Source organism: Carassius auratus, chromosome 50, assembly GCF_003368295.1.
Source record: "Carassius auratus strain Wakin chromosome 50, ASM336829v1, whole genome shotgun sequence".
NCBI lineage: Eukaryota > Metazoa > Chordata > Actinopteri > Cypriniformes > Cyprinidae > Carassius > Carassius auratus.
Genome location: NC_039292.1, coordinates 148,629 through 169,160, shown reverse-complemented (window position 1 = coordinate 169,160; position 20,532 = coordinate 148,629). Strand labels below are relative to the sequence as shown.

The window sequence follows — 20,532 nt, the reverse complement described above, 5'->3', positions numbered from 1 at the left end:
GTGTGTTTATGTGAATACGTTTATAAATGCAGCCTCATTAATTATTTGGACACAAAAACAAAAATAATATATATATATATTATATAAAGAAAGTTTTTTGCTTCTAAAACTCAAATGAGTGTTTTTTTATGGGACAGGAGGGGCATCCAAACCATTTTTTAGAAAAGTGAGGATTTGTTATAAGGATTACGGTATTTTGAAGCTCTTGGTTCTCTACTGCCCCCAGCTGGAGGAACACTGGTATAATAACACACCTGCCGATCACAGGAGACACACACCTGAGCCAGGTCCGGTACGTTCTGTTTCTTAATTTTAGTAATCTGTTTATTTGAATGACAAATTAATTGATTTATATTCAATTTAACACCAGTTTCTTCATGCTTATGTTTGTTTAGTTTGTCTTAAACGAAAGCAACATTTATCAGTCTACTGAAACTCATTTAGAACAATTCTTATAATCTAACTCCAGTGATCGCACCACATACTTTCATGTATAAAGTTCATGTCTATTTGGGTCCAAATCCATTCTATAGACACTTATGGTTAAGTATTAAAAGTTAATGTTCTTTAATCTGTAAAGCAGATGAAGTGGTTCATATCACGTGCTTTTCTGAGTGTTTCCTTCCTGGGTTTGCAGTTTCATTGAAACAGATTAATGATTTAACTTTACCTGACAGGCTTGTTTTTTTCTTCTTCTTCTTCTTCAGTTGTATTTATTGCAAGCGGACATGAATGAAATACTTTATTTATAATAGTTATGTATGATTTACACAAAATAAGTAAATAAATGCATTTGTAGACTTTATGTTTTCTTATCTCAAGTTGACATACAGCTGTCAGACTTTATCTCTCCGGTGATTTTCGTGTGTAATTGTAGCATATAGCTCAGAAGTTTATTTGACCAGTGTTGCAATTCTGCTATGGCTTTATTGCAGGTGTAAACATGCCATGCCCATAGGCTTTATGTGACCCTGGAGCACAAAACCAGTCTTAATGGTCAATTTATTTAAATTGAGATGTATACATCATCTGAACGCTGAATAAATCATCTTTATATTGATGCATGGTATTGTTAGGATCAGACAATATTTAAAGTTCTTAGCAATGCTTTGGATATATTAACAGTGGGAAATTAACAAAATACCTTTATGGCACATGCTGTTATACTCCAGGGACACATATTTAGTTGAATTCACACACATCTTGAATCACGAAATCAGCATGAATGTTTTGTGTTACAACATTGGCCCTTAAACTTATTCAGGTTGCAGAATGCCATTGCAAATAACAAATTGTAAGAATGTCACTAAAGTAGATGACAAAAATTTCCCTGAAAGCACATAAAGAAGATATCTATTTGACATCTGCAAGACATAATATTTAGACAGTTTGCTCATCTGCAATATGTGTATAGGACTATCAGATGGCAAATAGACGTTTAGAAGATGTCTTTAGGCATATGCTGTGTACAAACAACTGATTTAAGATGGTACATTCTGCTTTAAGATGTCAGTTTTACATTTATTCTAAACCATTAACATCTTAAAGTTATCTTCTATTTGACTTCTGATAGGAAACGTCCTATAGACATATTGTAGATGAGCAAACACTCTTAAAAGGCATCTTGCAGATGTCAAATAGATAAGCGTGATATCAGGGTGTCTGCTAGTCACTGGACCGATGTCTGTCCACCCAGCTAATATAAACAGTCTGGTGAAATATGAAAATCTAAAACCATGCAAATGTGTTTGTGAACTCTTTTCCAGAAATCTTGTGAAATGTGTGTTCAGCAGCGTTTCTAACATTGCACGATTCTCCCATTCAAGTAGATAGGACTTAGCTGGCTGAAATAGCTGCTTGAAAAGATATTGCAAAGAACAGGTTTTACTTGAAAGTGATTTTGGCTATAAATGCGCATTTGTTGCTGCGCTAAAGCAACCTGCCCTTTTCTTGGGATTTCGTGCCTCCTCATCAAAATCACATGCTAAACAGACATTTGTGGAGGAAATGTAGGAAAGAAACATACATAAAAAACATACAAACATTGTACCATCAGAATGATTGTGTAAATTGTAATACAGTTGAGCTGAAGTAATTGCATGATGTTTTATTAAAATGCCGGGGTGCTTGTGCTTTTATATGATCTGAGCATTTCACTTTCCAGGCAGATATCACTGATTCAAATCAATTATAACCACACAGAGCTAATGTTTCAACCACAACCCTAACCAGTAGGCAAATATTTTTAATGTTTCATGTGAGCTGTGGTCATTTAATATGGAGGTATAGAGAGAAACTCCTGATTACGAGTAAGAGCTCTCAATGCTGTTTTTTAAACCCTAAAGTCTCTATTTGCATTTCTCTTTGTTTTTGCACACACACCCTCTCTGCCTGCACACACACACACACACACACACACACACACAGTCCTGTCACATGACTTCATCCTGTTTTGCAGTTAATATCCTGGAGATTTTTACAAATGTTCTGAACATTATTCGGCCACTTTTAGAATATTTATTTTTAATAAACAAATGTCAGTTTTGAACATTTCCCAGCAGCCTTGGCTGAAAATTGATTCTTCCTGAGACTCATTTAAAGAAGTACACACAGTAAACAACTCACACACTTAGATATAACCACTTTGTTACATCAAAATAAGACTTAAAGTGGCCTTTCTGGAGTTTTTAGTGAGTAAGTTGATATCATGCTACTTCAGGCTGGACATTTACTGAAGGACCAGCTCTGTTTTCTTTAGTTTGCATGTAAAATCCCCAAAGCATCCATGTGATCACAACTGCTACACAATATCAGCACAAACACAGATTCCCTTTCTTTACGGCTTGCATGAGGAGAAATAACTGCCAGGGTTATAACGAGTGTCTCGGGCCATAAACCGATGGTTAATGATTATTTGTAATATATTATGTAAGAAGCAGGATATTACAGGATTTCTTAAGTTAAACCGATTAAATAAAGTCAGTGTTTAACTAAATCACAGTTTGAAGTGCAATAATATTAAAGAATGCAGAAAGCTGGATGTTTTATCCAATTACTGCAACAAATTTCTAGCATTTCTAACAATGCTTCATCTTTACTAAAAATGAAAATGCTGGGTCAGACAACATTTAGAACATATTTAATGGTCAATAGGTCGGTATTTGCATCGGGATTTTGAGCCAATGAAGGCCAAAAAAATACAGAAACCAAGTTTTGTTTTGTGTTGTCACAAGAACTATGAGATAAGATTGTGTCTTATCATGTTTTAACCTGGCTTGACCAGATAAGTGACATTTCTAACCAGCACCTTGTTTATATTCCTGTCCGTCCGCTCTCTTTCAGTAATGTCCTGCTGGTTGAAGGACGGTGTGGTGTTGGAGGGGACAGGCAGTGGTCAGATGTCGCCCCGCCCCAGATTGCGAAGCCCCTTGACCAGTCGGACGGCGAGATTACATTCATCTAATGATGTGACGTCTCCTGACTCAGACAGACAGGACAGAATGAGCAAAGCTAAAGAGCTCTTTGAGCTCTGTGATAAAGAGAGGAAAGGATTCATCACCAAGAGAGACATGCAGGTGAGACCGCGCTGGACATATGATTTCTTCAGGAATGTGTTTAATCTGTCTTGTCATGTTTAAATCCACCAGTGGCTTCAGCAAGAGCTTCCTCTGTCTCCTGAGCAGCTGGAATCAGTGTTTGAGAGTTTGGACAGGGACAGAAATGGTTACCTCACACCCCTCGAGTTCCACACGGGCCTAGGTTTGTGTGCATTAAAACTTCAGAAATTTTGTTTTGTTTTTTTAAGTGTGTATGTATATGCATGTAACATACTATTTGGGAAATAAAATATTGCTGAAATGAAATATAAATAAATATATATATATAATTATATATATATAGAAAATTACTAAAACTAAAACTGAATATAGATATTAAACAAATACAATAATAAATGAAAATTGTAGATAGATAGATAGATTTAAATGTATTATTGTATTTGTTTCAGGTAAATTATTTTTTTTTTTTTTTTTTTTTTTGTTTATTTTAATAATTGTATTATGTGCTTTCTGCTTTGGTCATTTTTATTAGAGTAAAAAAAAACTATTTCTATGTAGCTTTGATTAATTTTTATAAATTCGGTTTTAGTTTTAGAAATTTTGGTACCTAAACTTATTTCAATTAGATGCCAAGGCAACATTTTTTAAGTTACATTCTTTTGTTTAATATTTATATTTCATTTCAGCAATATTCTATTTCCTAAAAAGTATGTTAATAGATTTATAACTGGACACCACTTTCTATAGTAAACATACAATATAGTGTTGAAATGTTTCATTACATATTTCTTACCATTTCACATAATATTTTTAAAAGTATTGTGTGATATATGTGTAGAACACCGTAAAAAAAAGTTGCTGCAATTAGTTCAAACAACTTCAAATCTCTTGAGATAACCTAAATATCCATCTTAACTACACTTAAGTCAAGCACAAACACTTACTTTTTAAATTTGAAACAACACATTATAACTTAATTCTAATGCTGAGTTTTGAATTGTGGGAACTAATCGCAGCAATCGTTTTTTCACAGTGTATGCATTAAGATATACGCCTACATTAAAATCTCTCGGTTTAAATTAGGAGAGCTTGTTGGTTCTGTGCCAGAGGAGAGATCGAGGAGCAGAGATGGAGAGATGGCTGGAGAAGAGAGAGTAGAGCCGATGGAGATCCGATTCACACACATCCTCATGGAGCTGGGAGCTGATAAACTCTTTAAAGAGTGAGTGAATACACACTGCTATGGTCACCGCTGTGAGAAGATAACAGGTAAACTGTGCTTGTCTGTCTGTGTGTTAGTCAGTGGGAGCTGTGTACTCTGTGGTGTGAGCTCCAGAGGGACAAACCAGAGCTGTTGGATGTTTTGGAGGAGGTTCTCTCCCACACTGTGTCTAATCTTCAGGACGCACTCAAAGAGAGAGACAATTTAGAACAGGCACTGCGCAGGTCAGCCCTCGCCGAGGTCCTCAGGCCTCATTACACTCCTTTTCTAAAATATACTTGTATTTTTGTATGTCTTGAGCTAAATGAAATGTGCTGGGTGTTTAATTGTCCTACAGGAGAGAGGAAGATCATGACAGAGTGGTTCGGTCCATATATGAAGACATGGAGAGTCAGTTAAAAGAGGAGCGAGAGAAAAGACAAGCTCTGGTAAATACACTGTAAATATGAAGTTTGGCAAACTTTAATGAGGAATGTTATTTTAATTAAAGAACAGTGCAAGTATCATTGTGATGATATTGATGATTGTGATGGTTATTTTGTTCCTGGTTATAACGATGGTGATAATGGTGATTATAATGGATAATATAATTGTTTCTGGTCATTAAGATAACAGCGGAGATGATGGTGATGGTAATCATATAGTTCATGGTGATTGTGATAGTAATGGCGATGTTGATAATGATGACAGTGATCATCACGGTGATTATTCCGATAGTAATGATAACAATGATATTGATGATGGTGATGATTATTTTGTTCCTGGTTGTAATGATGGTGATAATGGTGATTATGATGGGTAATATGATTGTTTCTGGTGATTAAAATACCAGTGGTGATGATGGTGATTATGATGATGGAGATCATATAGTTCATGGTGATTGTGATAGTAATGGTGATGTCGATAATGATGACAGTGATCATCATGGTGATTATTGTGATAGTAATGTAACGATGATTATTTTTGTTCCTTGTGATTATGATCTCAGTGGTGATCATGGTGAATATGCTGGATGTAATTATATAGTTCATGGTGATTATGAAAGTGATGGTGATTATATAGACTATGGTGGTGATAATGGTGATTATAATAATGGTATTGATGATTGTGATGGTTATTTTGTTCCTGGTTATAATGATGGTGATAATGATGATTTTAATGGATAATATGATTGTTTCCAATGATTAAGATCCCAGTGGTGATGATGGAGAATATGATGATGGTGATCATATAGTTCATGGTGATTGTGATAGTAATGGTGATGTCGATAATGATGACAGTGATCATTATGGCTATTATTGTGATAGTAATAGTAACAAAGATCATTTTTGTTCCTTGTGATTATGATCTCAGTGGTGATCATGGTGAATTTGCTGGATGTAATTATATAGTTCATGGTGATTATGAAAGTGATGGTGATTATATAGACTATGGTGGTGATAATGGTGATTATAATAATGGTATTGGTGATTATGACTGGATAAAATGATTGTTCCTGGTGATTATGATACCGATGGTGATTATGATGATGGTGATCATATAGTTCATGGTGATTGTGATAGTAATGGTGATGTCGATAATGATGACAGTGATTATGGTGATTATTGCGAAAGTATTAGTAACAATTATATTGATAAGAGCGATGTTTATTTTGTTTGTTCCTGGTGATTACGATAGTGATGGGGATAATGGTTGTGTTCCTTGTGATTGTGATATCAGTAGAGATTATGGTGAATATGCTGTTGGTAATTATATAGTTAATGGTGATTGCGATAAAGGTGATGATAGGGATTACGATGATGGTGACTTCGTGATGACGGTAATGCAATAATGATATTTATAACGGTGATAGTAGTAAGTAATGTGATTTTGCTGATGTCATATTTTGATGATGTGATCTTGGCCTGCTCTGTGATGAAGGACAGCATGAAGCAAGGAGTCAAGAAAGAGCAGCTACTGCAGGAGTTGAGTATGCGAGAACAAGAACTTGAGTTCACGCTCACCAAACAGAGAGAGGTACAGACTCATCCATATGTTTGATTGATTAAACCAGCAGAATGATCTGTCTCACCTCACCTGTGTGTGCTGCTTAGTTAGAGAACAAGATTAACACTCTGAGCAGTGATCAAACTGACACTCGAGGGGAGAACCGCAGACTGCAGAACATCAACCAGCAGCTGCAGGAACAACTGGAGCAGAGCCGAGAGGAGCTTCAGCACGCGCTGAGCCAACTACAACAGCTACAGAACACCATCAAACATCAGCAGAGGGGCAAAGAGAGGTGGGCTTTGTGCAAATACATTGCTTACCCTTCTATTAGTGCTAAACTCTTGGAAATATACAAAGAGGGGGTTGCAGGAATGCAGTAGATTTTGGGTTTCTCAAAGAAGCTTTCAGTGAACAGTTTTTAAAAAGAGCCTTTCTCCCCTATAACAAACTTTTTGTCAAATGGAAAGATTTTATGGATTTTAAAGGTTGTTCTTGAAACCGAAAGAACTTTCAGTTTAGGCATGTAACGAACAAATAAACATAAGCTGTTGTTTTCTGATAATATGCTTGTGAAGTTCTCACGTCGGACTGTTTCTCACTTACAGAGAAGTCCTGAAAGTGTCCCGAAACATGCAGAAGGAACGAGAGAGCCTCGTGAGACAGCTGGATCTTCTCAGGTAGAGACTGTCACACCTTTATCACGTGGTATGATGAGTAGGCGTGTGTGTAATGCTCTTATCTGAAAGACGAGGCTGTAAGAATTGACCAATAAAAATGCATGAAGGTTTAAGATGTTTGATCGATCTTTAGTCCATCTCATCGACAACTAGATTTGTTATCTATATTCCAAGGCTGTAAAAGTCCTGTGAGGAGGAGCTTAGGAATGCTCTCTCCTTCTGTTTTGTAGAGAGATGAACAAGCGTCTTCGGGATGATAAAGATGCCCAACAAACACAGAAGATGGTTAGTCAAAAACAGTCCACTCCTTACCCACCGTGCCGCTGTGTTCACGCTTTCTCGTCGAGGATGCACTCTGTTTATCCATATTAACCCTGCCTTTTCCCCATATAACATTACCCACAATGCATACTGATAAATGTGAACATCTACATTCATCTGGATGTACTTCCGTGAGTTTCCATGAACCCATGTTTTTTCAGGAATTTGAAAGTTTCTGGAATAATTACATTTTCCAGGTGCAGCTTTGGTTAGTAATTATTTTTTTTGGAGAGCTTGTTCCATTCGTCAGCCTTGAAGAGGAACACCTAATGTCTTGAAGGAAACCTTGAGCTCAACGAAGACCTCGATTTCAACATTTGAAACAGTGAATATGGGATTTTGCCCTGTTCTCCAATCAAACAAATAACATTTGGAGAACATTTTGTCCTTGTTCGGTCTGTTACAGAAACAAGTGTGATTCCAAAAAAAAAAAGGTTATTTCTTTCTCAGAAGAGCCTTAGTCACTTTATGCCCCTCATTTTTTTTTTTTCAAAGAAAGTCAGTCAAAACATACCATGAATAGCATTTAATTTTAAGTGCCTAGAAATGTATGGCGCTTTACCTCATTAACTCTGATTTCATACATTTGAATTTTTTGGTATTTGTAATTTAATAGTTTCTTTTTAAATGTGCAGTTCTGTGCAATTTATGAGAGTTTATTTGTTCGGTCTCTGATTGATGCATCAAAAACAAAATGTGGATTGTGTTCAAATTTAATGTTGAACAAATGGATATGTTGTTAAATAAACATGTTCATTCATCTTGATTCATGTCCTCATTTTGGATGATTTATATATATATAAGCATTGCAAACACTTAAACAAGCACATCAGCTGAACCCAGTTTTGCATCAGTTACTGATCTGAGAGACTGGTATGCATGGTTTATACAAGATAAACCATAGCTTTCATTTAAAACATTCATGCATTAAAGCGGAGGTTAAACTGTCTTTCATATCCAGTCAACCGTTCTTCAGACATCTTAAGTGAAGAACCCTTTCAGAGGAAGGAATCCATTCTGGGGAAATATTTTCCACCAAGGAAATCAGCAAAGAGGTGTGTATCGAACTAAATCGTACAGTATACAAGCTATATATATTAATGCACATAACACTCTATGAAAATACACATATGGATATACTGTACATATATAAGATGTGGTTCTAGCTCTTGCCAGAATTGCAACTGTACACTTTAATTGCAATTCTGAGTCACAACCTTTAATGAATACTGGGATTACTTTCCAGATCATTTGTCTTTCCCAATGCAGCAAAATGTAATTTAGCATTTTAAAACATTTATGTTCCCAATTTTTCATTCCTGCTGCTGAAAACAACTCACACACTTTTTTTATTTAAAAAAAGTTATTTTATTATCACTGATATAACTATTATAGATTTTATTTATTTTCATTTAATTTGTATATCTTCCATTTTCATTTTAATTAATTGTTTACGTTTTCTTTTTATAATTTTATTATGATATTATTTAAAACTGTGTCTGTGTATTTCTTTTTTTTTTCTTTTTTTTATAACGTTATGTTCAACTTAAAGAAAATTAGAAATTATGCTTTGGCAACGAACTTATTTTATGTATAATTTATTTTATTTCAATTAATGTTTATTTGGGATAAGTAGCAGGATTTATTTATTTTTGAGCAATGACAGAGAGAAGTTCTAGGTTTAGCACGTTTTATAATTCCTATGCATTTTTTAGTTGTATTAAAATAGATGTCCTGTCCATTTAAAGGCAGCTGATGGAAAACCCAGATGACGAGCCGGAGGATTCAGACACAGATTCAAGTCCAAAAATACTCTCTATTGCTCTATAAGAGCAAGAAGAATAAAAATACTATTTCACAACTGCTAATTAATCTCAGTATGGCTGTGTCTTGGATGCAAATGAACCTTAGATATTTGCATGACAGTAGATGACTCACTTTCTGTCAAAGAAACAGAAGCTATTCGCCTTATTAGAAGTCAGTGTTTTTTTTTCTCAGTAACATCACAAATCTCTCTCTCTCTCACTCTCTATACACACACACACACACACATATACAGTATATTCTTCTTAACATCTTTCCTTTTTGGTTAACATCACAAAGCTTGTTTTTGAATTAATTTCTCAGTGACTATTTTCCAAAAAAAAAATCAAAACCTAGGGGAAAAACTCAAAACCTAGGGGAAGATATAAACTGCCTGGACTGGTTACATAGTATGGCAGCATTTGTATGCAAAAGGTCTGCTTACGCTAATTTGCATAAATATCAGTGTGTGACTTTGATTGAAGGTTTTACTATAAAATTACTGAGAGTTTGTGATGACTGTATGTGACCCTGTAATTGGTTTATGGGATTAGATTGAGTATCATTCTGTGTCTGTGTGTGTGTGTGTGTGTGTGTGTGTGTGTGTCTGCAGGACAAGATAGCTCAGCGGGCGTGTCTGATGTTGCTAGACAATAAGATAGACCTAGCAACCGCAGACAGGAGGGAGGTGCACATGACCCAGCTCATCATTTCCGATGATCTCAGTCATTTGCATGTGTCAGTGTTTGTTGTTAAGTATGTTGACAGCAGTACCAAGCTGAGATCTATGAATGCAGTGCTATGACCCACCTGACCAGGTGTGAAACTGGATTAATCCTTCTCCAAAACAGCATAATATAATATAATATAATATAATATAATATAATATAATTACTATTTATTTATTGCTTAAGCAATTTAATTGGTTACATTTAATTGTACTTTATTTAACTTAATTGTATTTAATCATTTTTTTTGTCTGGACGTCCCAGCCAACAGAGGGCGCTGCTGCAAAAAGACAATTTAGCGAAGACTTCTCTCATGAATATTAATTACGTCGTTTGACGCTCAAAGAATTTAAACAAATGTATTAATATTCATAGGCTGAAGATACTCGGAGTGGATAATCTGACTCTGCACGTTGTACAGCTAAATTAATAATAATTTTCAGCAAGATTATAAACACACACTTGAACAGTTATATCATAATTTTAACACTACACACTCCAACTGGCGTGTGAATCTTGTTTATACACAAATAATGTTAAAAGTATGGCCTGCATATTTATTTTTATTATAATTATTATAATTATCAGTGGACTTTAATTTAATTTTGGAAACACAAAATTGATGTTATGTTTACAGTAAGTGTTTTTTCTATTGAAATACTGTATATAAACACTGTATCAGTTGTTTGTTTTCGGGACTGGAGCCATAAATGTTACTTGTTCTACAGCGCCATCTCTCTGCGTTCTGTGTCATTACTGCACTGCGTAGTTTAGCGTGAACGCGTTGCGCGTTCCCTGACGCGCGCGCACGAGGCACCACCGAGAAATGCCCAAAACAGACGCGGACAGAAGGAAAAGCGGACTCTCTAACTTAATTTTAAAAAATACCATCTACAGCGGGACATTCTTTCACTCACGTCCTTCAGGTGGGTGCGGTATTTTAAACACGAACTTCTTTTATTCTTTTGAAATCGTTTGCAGGTCATAAATGGGAAGAGTTTGTATCGTGCTCTGATTTTAAGAGTTTATGTATGAAAGCTGATTATATTTTTGTCTTTAACAACAATTTGTAACTAAAGTAGCCTACTTTTTGTCTTTTTGAAGACTTTCGATCATATTTATTTGAACTTAATAAACTAATGTTGCACTTTATAATTAGAGTCTTGTAGTTTGATCCATGCAGGGAACGGATCAGTAATAAATGCCTCAGATTCTTCAGATGTGCTTGAAAATCAACCAGGAGACATGAACACTATCCAGCCAGTGATATATACAGTAAAAGACACTGATATTGTAAAAAAAAAAAAAAAAAAAAAAAAAAACACACATCACAATAATGTATTCAAATGGTAACCAGACTCTCCATTAAGACAAATTTGGCTGCACAAAATAATTTTTTTAAGCTAAAATAAAAAGGTTTAGTTGCTTACACCTACATATTGGTTTAAGCAAATAACCATCTAAAGAAAATCAAGTAATTAAAGACTGTTAAAGGCCTTTTTAACTGAATAAAAGAATATTATTTGCTATGTATTTACTGTCAGCGCATGTCCCAATACAGGCAGGTGTACAAACACAAGCCTCAGTGTGAGTTGAGTCACAGTGCAGTTATATCTGCTCACGCTCAGGGTGAAGATTTCTCTATCTCTCTGTGAGTCACTCATTCTGTCGCTCTACAGAGAGAGAGAGGATTCGGAAACTAACACAAACCTCAGACTCTCTATAGATTGCAGCTCATTTGATTATTTATCCCCAAAAATAAATATAGAAGCATATTTTTAATATTTATGCTGTTCTAAAGTTTAGGTCAGTAAGATAAATAATTGTTTTTTTCAATAAGGATACGTTAAATCAATCAAAAGTGTCAGTTAAGATAAATTTAACACATAAATGCTGTTCTTTTGAACTTTCTCTTCATCAAAGAATCCTGAAAAAATGTAGCATGGTTTCCACAAAAAAAAAAAAAATAGGCAGCAGCACAACTGCTTTAATAAGAAAAGTTTCTTCTTCTTCAAAAAAGTATATATATATAAACAGTAAGTCATAGCAAGTTGGGTTTTTACATTATTTAACTCATCAAAATATTTGAGATATTTAACGTTGTTATGTTATATAAAAATCAACTTTCAAAGTCAGTTTAATGTAATTTAAGTTAAAATTACATGTACAACAATTATTTTTTTAAGAACTTTAAAAAGTTGAATTAGGAGGACATTTATTTGAATGATTTCAAAAGGATCATGTGACATTGAAGCCTTAACATATATTAAATATAATAATAATTTATATAAAATTGATAAATGTATAAATTATAGATGCACCAATTGCAATTTTCCCTAGCCAATTCGGATTTCCATTTTTTTCTTCTGTTTAGTAAGTGTGATTTTCTTTCTTAGAACTGTAATTAACAGCATATATAGATGACTGTTTGAATGAGTGAGTCATTTAGTGATTCATTCAACCGAATCGTTCATTCGACTGATTCATTCAGAAACGAGACAGGTCTTTATGAATCTGTTACTGAATCACTGACTCACTTGATTCGTTCAAAACCGTGGATTTATTTAGAAACAAAACGCCACTGTGTTGCACGGTTTAGCTGTGGCTTTGCTTGAAACTATTATTGTTTGTGAAATTGAGTAAAAACAGTCCTATATTTTGTGTAAAGTGTAAGTCACATATAACTACTGTTATATAAAATCAGTGTCACATTGCATATATATATATAAATATTTTTTCCTCATTACTACATTACCACATTTTCTTTGGAGTTGTTTTTAATTAGAATCAAGGACAAAGCTTGAGTTTTTCACGTGTCATGTGAACTTTTGCTCTCTTTTTTCTTAAAAATAAGCTCTTTAGCAGAAAACATCTTTATAAATCAGAAGCTATGTTATTTAGCAGTCTCTGTGCAGCAGGGTGCTTCAAATGGCATCTGAACATTAAATTGCTTCAAATTTAAATAACTTGAATTGTTACAAATCTGACAACATGATTTTGGGATTAAACGAGACCTGTCATGTTCTTCACCCTATAATCATAATTCACTGTCATTAAATTCAGTTAAATCCTGTGTAAAGTAAGGGTTAGTTCTGTCCAATCGTTCTGTAGTAGATAAAGACCAGCCTCTCGGGGATGTTAAGCTGGATTCATGGTTTTCTTCAGACCTGTCAAGTGGATGCCATCTTTAAAGAGTTTGTACAATCTGTTTCAGGATGGCAGATGCTGAGGGGAAAAACAATACCTGCGGGACAATATGCCTCAAATACCTTCTGTTCATCTTCAATCTTTTCTTTTGGGTGAGTTTGTACTTTGTTTTGATCTTGGTTAGTCTGAGGAGCTGCCATATCTACATTGCATTGCGAAAGTATTCAGCCCCCTTGAACTTTGCAACCTTTTGCCACATTTCAGGTTTCAAACATAAAGATATGAAACTGTAATTTTTTTGTGAAGAATCAACAACAAGTGGGACACAATCATGAAGTGGAACGAAATTTATTGGATATTTCAAACTTTTTTAACAAATAAAAAACTGAAAAATTGGGCATGCAAAATTATTTTGGTTATATCATTTCTATTTTGATTCTGTTACTTTAAGTAATTTTACTTTTTGTTAATTACAGCAAAACTATAGGCTGTTTAAGCTGTTTATATATATAATTATATAATGATTATATATATCATTTTTTAATTTAATTTTTTTAATTTAATTTTATATATATATATATATATATATATATATATATATATATATATATATATATATATATATATATTTTTTTTTTATTTTTTTATTTTTTTTTTTTGTGTGCAGATGTATTTGAAAAGAAAATTCCACTGTTTGCCTTTCTAAAGATGCCCAAATTTGACACAAAGCAACGAATCTAACAACATTAATAAATACTGGTAACTTCTGCTTCAGAAAGAGCCAGTGATATGACTGTACCTTGTCCTCCAAGCTGGCAGGGGGCGCTGTGATGGCCGTGGGAATATGGACTCTGGTGGATAAAAGTGACTACATCAGCCTTCTGTCCTCCAACACCTACTCAGCTGCGGCCTTCATCCTGATTGGCTCGGGGGCCGTCGTCATGCTCACTGGGATACTTGGCTGCTGTGCCACCATCAGGGAACAAAGAGGTCTTCTCAGAGTGGTGAGAGAGCATTATGGGTAACTTTACAACTGATAGCAGACACATGTCCAACTATGATTCAAAGATGTCCTGTGTGGTTGTGAAAAGAGTTTTAAAAAATGTTCTTACGGAGTCAAAACATCCCAAACCCAGGCAAAAAAAAAGTATATGAAAAAAGGTTTTATATTTATAATATGTTTAACCCACCCTACATAGTGTTGTTTGAGTAAGAAATCACCACCAACACAAAAAGCTATTTTAACAAAGGAAGGAACAAAGTCTTGGCCTTGTATAAATGGATTAATCATTTGTGTGATAAATCAACACAGAAACCTTTGAGTTTAATCTTATGAGTAATGGAAAAAGTGGACAGTGTAAACACTGGATTACAGAAGCCGTGTAGATTCCTGCACACAGAAGCCAGGAACTATTCTGGGAACACGCCGTCACATAACATGACTTTTTTGTGCTTTCTAAATGAGTTTGATGGTGCTCATGTGTGTGTCTCTTAGTTGTCTCAAAGCTGTCAACATATCTGATTTAAATAAAGACGTGTGTAGCTTTAAGAGGTCAGATTTAGAAACTTGAGTCATAACTGAGGAATGATTCCACAGGAGTGAATGGAGAGTGGTGGGCACAGAAAACGGAGGGAAAATACAGAACAAATACAGGCTGAGAGAAGAATAAACAGAGCTTTTGTCGTTTATCAGCTGCGTAAAACCCCTCAGATGCCATTCATTCTCATTTTCAACAGCTGGTGAAAGTTCTTAAAGGGACAGTTCACCCAAAAATTAAAATTCTGTCATTTACTCATCCTCACGTCCTTCCAAACTCCGTAAGCCTCTGTTCATCTTCTGAACACAATTGAAGAAATTTTTAATGAAATCTGAGAGATTTCTGTTTCTCCATTGACAGTCTACACAACTACCACTTTAACGCTTCAAAAAGTTATAAAGAGATTGTATAACTAATCTATATTAATTGAGTGATTTAGTCCAGAGAGACTTGAGCGCTTTATATGATGAGCAGATTTATTTTAAGGATTTTATGCACATTGCATCTCATTAAAGCAAATTACATACAAAAATGTATATTTACTATTAAATATTTGAGTCCAAATACATATTACTGAAACTCGTCTTCTGTTTTATCTCTACAGTTCTTCGTCCTGTTGTTATTAATCTTCCTGCTGGAGATCACAGCTGGATTTCTGGCTTATGTCTATTATCAGGAGGTAAACTCACATCAGGATGAGGAATAAATGCTGTATTTCTGTTCTGTTCAATTTGGGATGAATACTCTTTTATCCTGTTAGATTTTATTTTTCTGTACCCTTTTTTAATTCTCAACCTCTTTATGTATGCATGTCAATAACAACTTGATGAACATGGTTGCAACACTGCCATGGATATCATTGGAATGTCATGTGACATCACATTAGGTTTTAATTGAACTCCTCAGATTAGCATTAAACCCACATACACATGTTGAATGTTGTATGTTTGCACGCTCTCCGTCCTCTTTTCCGTCTTTATGAAACCCTTTGTCTTCTTCCTCCTCTTCCTCCAGTGTTTTCCTCTCTGCTACCAGGTAAACAACTATAGACCAAAAATCAGCTAAAGTTGCACTTAACTTTGTCATTATTTACTCATTCTCATTTCATTCCAAATCAGTATGCTGTTATTTTTTCCAATGCGCACTGAAGGTTACGTGAACACTCTTCCGTGTTCTAAGGAAACAAATAACATCATGTTTTGAACGATATGAGGGTGAGTAATTAATTTTGACTGTTTCCTTTAATATATCAGGTTTTGCTTTGCATCTGTGAATGAAAACAGACAGCACTATTATATAGAGAGAATGATTTATAGATCAAGATCTGTGGTCTGATGAATTTATCTGTGATTGCAGCTGAACGCTGAGCTCAGAGCCGATCTGAAAGAGAAGATGGTGCAGAACTACCAGCAGCCTGGACAAGAGCACATCACTAGAGCCATTGACAACCTCCAGCAAGACGTAAGATCCATCCATCCATCTCTATAGTGCTGGGTAGGAACTGATCACATGGAATTGGATTGCATACCGTATTTTCCGGTATATTTTTTCATAGTTTGGCTGGTCCTTCGACTTATAGTCAGGTGCGACTTATTTATCAAAATTAATTTGACATGAACCGAGAGAAATTAACTAAGAGAAAACCCTACCGTCTCCAGCCACCAGAGGGCGCTCTATGCTGCTCAGTTCTCCTGTAGTCTACAATGAAGACATAGAGCGCCCTCTGGTGGCTGGAGACGGTAATGTTTTCTCTTGGTTCTAAATAAATGCAACTTATAGTCCAGCGCAACTTATATATGTTTTTTTCCTCATCATGACCTATTTTTTGACTCCGGTGCGACTTATAGTCCATAAAAAATACAGTACATGATTAGATATTATTCATGCACACAGTCTTTGGAAGGCTTTAAAACAAAGTAAACCGCACAAATTCACGTTATTTCTTATGCACATGTAATGCAGGGATTCCCAGACTTTCTTGTCAGCCAAACCTCTTCCAAGTAATATTTTTACTTTAAGTTGCATATTTGCATGTACACGGTTTTCAAACATTGGTAAATGGTCGCACGACATGCAGGTAAACATATAAAATATTTTATTTTGTGATCAACTTTTTATTTTTTATATCAACATCCATCCAAATCAAACATATAAAATATGTAAAAAATATATATATATATATATTTTAAAATTATTTACTTTCATTAAACTAACAAACCCCCTGCGGATCCTTCATGAACCCCATGGCATAATGTTTTAATGCACTTCATGTTGTTAACCACAGCGAATGGAATATATTTTCATTCTCTTTGTATTTTTATATCTGTATGGTACAATATTATCCTATTGAAATCATTGTGATTATCTAGTTAGGTCACAAGTAATTCCGTCTAGCCTAAATACTTGACAACTGTCTTAGAAACATTTAACACTTTCAAGCTGCTTCTAACATTTAAGACAAGACTTGATCAATTCCTCAATCTAGTCATGCATGTTTCAGTTTTCAAAAGCTTTGAAGTTTGTCTATATCATAACAAGAGAAGGCCCTAGCCCATGGGAATGAACTGTTTGTTCCCCGCGCTGTGCAGCTGAAGTGTTGTGGCAGTAACAGCTCAGCAGACTGGAGGGAAGGAGCCTGGATTCAGATCTCTGCCGACAGACGCCTGGTGCCCGACAGCTGCTGTAAGACCCCCACAGTGGGCTGTGGACTCAGAGACCACCCATCCAACATCTACAAAGTGGAGGTACATTCAGATGACCGACCTCTTTTTTTTTTTTAGCTCATGCATTTCTCAAATTGTTCATTTAGGGCAAAAAGCTCATTGCGTACATCTTTCTCAGGGAGGTTGCATATCCAAACTAGAGGAGTTTATTCTTCAGCATCTGATCATTTTGGGCTCAGTGGGTCTTGGGATTGCATTGATTCAGGTGAGCAGATCTGTGAATATCTTTATTTGTTTTTGTTGTCGTATTGTAGATTTTAACCTTCGCTCTTCTCTGTCTGTTCTAGATTGCGGGGATGATTTTTACCTGCTGCTTGTATCAAAGTTTAAAAGAAGAAGTATACTGAAGTAGATACTGATTCACACCGACACCAAATAAGCCTTCGTGCTGTCTGCGTTACTGTTTGATTTGATGTTGTGTGTCATATATCACAGTAATGCAGGACAGTCCTTGTGCAATGGGAACTTTGTTTTGTTTTGTTTTAAGCAAAGGTTTTTAAAAGCAGTTTTTATTTTTATTTTTTGCAGTACAACTAATAAATCTTCTGAATTCTGACAGTGCCTTCAAATACATACAGAATTTGTTTTTCAGTATTAAAATGGGTTGTAATATTTGTTATTGGTTTATATGACAGACAAGCATTTTTACATGCATTGTATGTAACATTTTTTCTATTAGTAAAACATTTATTTATTTTCATCAAGTGGAAGTAAATATTCAAGGCATTCACAGTGTCTGTAGATTTTCTATAACCAAAGGTGATTAAACAATTGTAGTAAAATGTGCATACCATTTATACTGTACATATGCAAATAGGAGCTACTTACAAAGTAACTTAAAAGTTTTACCAGGCAATTAAAACAATCATCTGATCAAATAATCTGAGTTTGTCATAAATTGAATAAACTTAAGACATTTCAGTCCGTGTTTACTAGGTTATTATTGGCATTAGTATTGCCATTATTGCTTGTTAATGGTCAGTATTTATAAACAAGGTAAAACAGTCCATTTGGTGATATAAAGCATCTATAATTACATCTAAACCTATATGTCTGATTGTGGCCAGAGTAAGACTCAAAACATCCCATAATGAACATGAATATTTACAGTACGGTAATCAGATTTCGGAAATGGGAACCGGGACATTTTCTTTATGAGCGGGTGTTCAAAATATATAATTGAAGTCCTTTTCCTTTAAGTCCTCAATCTTTATTATCAGTGTATAAAAAAAAAAGAAATTAATTAAAAAAAAAACAAGACAGTACATTTTTGTGTTTTTGTTTTTAATGTTTAATTTGTTGTAAATTCCATATAGTTACTGTAATTAATAATTATGATGTATCTGAGTCAAACTGACCCTACCCATTTAAAAATAAAAATGACAACCTAAGATACAAATAAATAAAATTATATTATATTATATTATATTATAAGCATTTTCTAATGGATGGAATAATTGCAACTTTTCAATTTCAATTTTGAAATGTTATTTAATGTTGGTGCTTTTGGAAATGGATATTTGCTTTCCCTAATTAACCTAATTATCTATCATTCTTTTAAAAACTTTTTTTTTTTTTTTAAATGTTTAAATAATGTAATTCAGTGTAACACAATAGTTATGTAAAAAATCAAACAACATGCTTATTCTGACTTGTACATATTAAAATATATAAAAGAAAAACTAAGCATATTACATTTTGTGTTTTAAATGAGTGAAAAACTATTACTGACCAATGGACAAAACCTAGGATGGTGGCAAGTTTAACAAATGTAAAATTACACTTTATGCTTAAACGTTTTTTTTTCTCATCTTTGACCCATATATGGGCAATTAAATCAGATTTGTTTATATTTCATTTAACGGTTATTAAATATACAAATATAATTTTTTGTTTTTTTTACTAAAGGTAAAAATATTGCTATTGCAAATATTTTTTTTTTAAATATCAAATTATTTTATATAATTTTTTGTTATTTTATATAAGACTGCAAAATATTTTTAGATTTTAAAATAAATCATAAACAAATAAATAGGTCATGTAATTCCATCTGACAGCAGTACTTTGTATAAGTGAGTGTTTCAGTGAATGGAGCGTGCACCTGCCGCCCAGCAGTGGCTCCGCTCCACCGTGGCTGCTGAAGTCCAGGCCGTACAGGTTGATTCCCAGCAGGATCTTGTGTCTCCACTCGCTGTGAGGAGCCAGCTGCAGCACACACTCTCTGACCCAGGCCAGAGGAGCGCTCGGACCCGGCCTGAATCAAACACCTTAACACTCACCGAAAACAACCTAAGTATTTCAAAAAGAAAATGTGCAATGCTAATGGATGGTTCATGTACATGGATGATTTTAATGGTTGATCGCCACTAGAAATTTGTGACCCTGGAGCACAAAACCAAAATTGAGATTTATGCATCATCTGAAAGCTGAATAAATAATCTTTCAATTGATGCATGGTTTATTAGGACAATATTTGCCTGAGATACAACTATTTAAAAATCTGGAATCTGAGGGAGCAAAAAAAAAAAAAATACTGAGAAAATCATCTTTAAAGTTGCCCAAATGAATTCTTAGCAATGCATATTACTAATCAAAAATTACGTTTTGATATATTCACGGTATGAAATTGACTAAATATCTTCATGGAACATGATCTTTACTTAATATCCTAATGATTTTTGGCATAAAAGAAAAATCGCTAATTTAGACCCATACAATGTTTTTTTGGCTATTGCTACAAATATACCCCAGATACCTAAGACTGCAAGATCAAATATGTCAGTCTCCTTTTAAGTTTCCTTTTCTTTTGACACAGAAATCTATGAAA

The 20,532-nt window shown here is 34.4% G+C and overlaps 2 protein-coding genes across 6 annotated transcripts; both read left to right on the top strand.

Moving 5' to 3' along the window:
• The first annotated feature begins 219 nt into the window (after positions 1 to 219).
• LOC113066522 (EF-hand calcium-binding domain-containing protein 4A-like) lies at positions 220 to 8,532 on the top strand. Of its 3 annotated transcripts, none has more exons than XM_026238402.1 (10): positions 220 to 292; positions 3,343 to 3,575; positions 3,684 to 3,759; positions 4,641 to 4,779; positions 4,857 to 5,003; positions 5,117 to 5,207; positions 6,700 to 6,795; positions 6,873 to 7,060; positions 7,374 to 7,445; positions 7,676 to 8,532. In XM_026238402.1, the coding sequence occupies exons 2-10, from the start codon at positions 3,345 to 3,347 to the stop codon at positions 7,815 to 7,817; spliced, it is 1,182 nt and encodes a 393-aa protein (XP_026094187.1). In that variant the 5' UTR covers positions 220 to 292; positions 3,343 to 3,344; the 3' UTR covers positions 7,818 to 8,532. The 3 variants fall into 3 exon arrangements, with proteins under 3 accessions (XP_026094187.1, XP_026094185.1, XP_026094186.1); XM_026238400.1 differs by having other exon boundaries at positions 3,648 to 3,759; XM_026238401.1 differs by having other exon boundaries at positions 250 to 287; positions 3,648 to 3,759.
• Positions 8,533 to 11,062: 2,530 nt separating this feature from the next.
• Positions 11,063 to 18,586, top strand: LOC113066521 (CD151 antigen). Of its 3 annotated transcripts, XM_026238397.1 has the most exons (9): positions 11,063 to 11,223; positions 13,512 to 13,596; positions 14,257 to 14,448; positions 15,587 to 15,661; positions 15,997 to 16,017; positions 16,339 to 16,443; positions 17,571 to 17,726; positions 17,824 to 17,910; positions 17,993 to 18,586. In XM_026238397.1, exons 2-9 carry the CDS (start codon positions 13,513 to 13,515, stop codon positions 18,050 to 18,052), a joined length of 780 nt encoding a protein of 259 aa, XP_026094182.1. In that variant the 5' UTR covers positions 11,063 to 11,223; position 13,512; the 3' UTR covers positions 18,053 to 18,586. The 3 variants fall into 3 exon arrangements, with proteins under 3 accessions (XP_026094182.1, XP_026094183.1, XP_026094184.1); XM_026238398.1 differs by lacking the exon at positions 15,997 to 16,017 and having other exon boundaries at positions 11,068 to 11,223; XM_026238399.1 differs by lacking the exon at positions 11,063 to 11,223 and having other exon boundaries at positions 14,220 to 14,448.
• The last annotated feature ends 1,946 nt before the right edge of the window (positions 18,587 to 20,532 follow it).

Excerpts from the sequence above, each read along its gene's own strand:
- LOC113066522 (XM_026238400.1), top strand. The coding sequence starts at position 3,345 with ATGTCCTGCTGGTTGAAGGACGGTGTGGTGTTGGAGGGGACAGGCAGT. Across the intron at positions 5,208-6,699 it reads GAGAGAAAAGACAAGCTCTG|GACAGCATGAAGCAAGGAGT; the intron begins GTAAATACACTG and ends TCTGTGATGAAG. Across the intron at positions 7,061-7,373 it reads CAGCAGAGGGGCAAAGAGAG|AGAAGTCCTGAAAGTGTCCC; the intron begins GTGGGCTTTGTG and ends TCTCACTTACAG.
- LOC113066521 (XM_026238397.1), top strand. The coding sequence starts at position 13,513 with ATGGCAGATGCTGAGGGGAAAAACAATACCTGCGGGACAATATGCCTC. Across the intron at positions 14,449-15,586 it reads AAAGAGGTCTTCTCAGAGTG|TTCTTCGTCCTGTTGTTATT; the intron begins GTGAGAGAGCAT and ends TTATCTCTACAG. Across the intron at positions 15,662-15,996 it reads CTTATGTCTATTATCAGGAG|TGTTTTCCTCTCTGCTACCA; the intron begins GTAAACTCACAT and ends CTCTTCCTCCAG.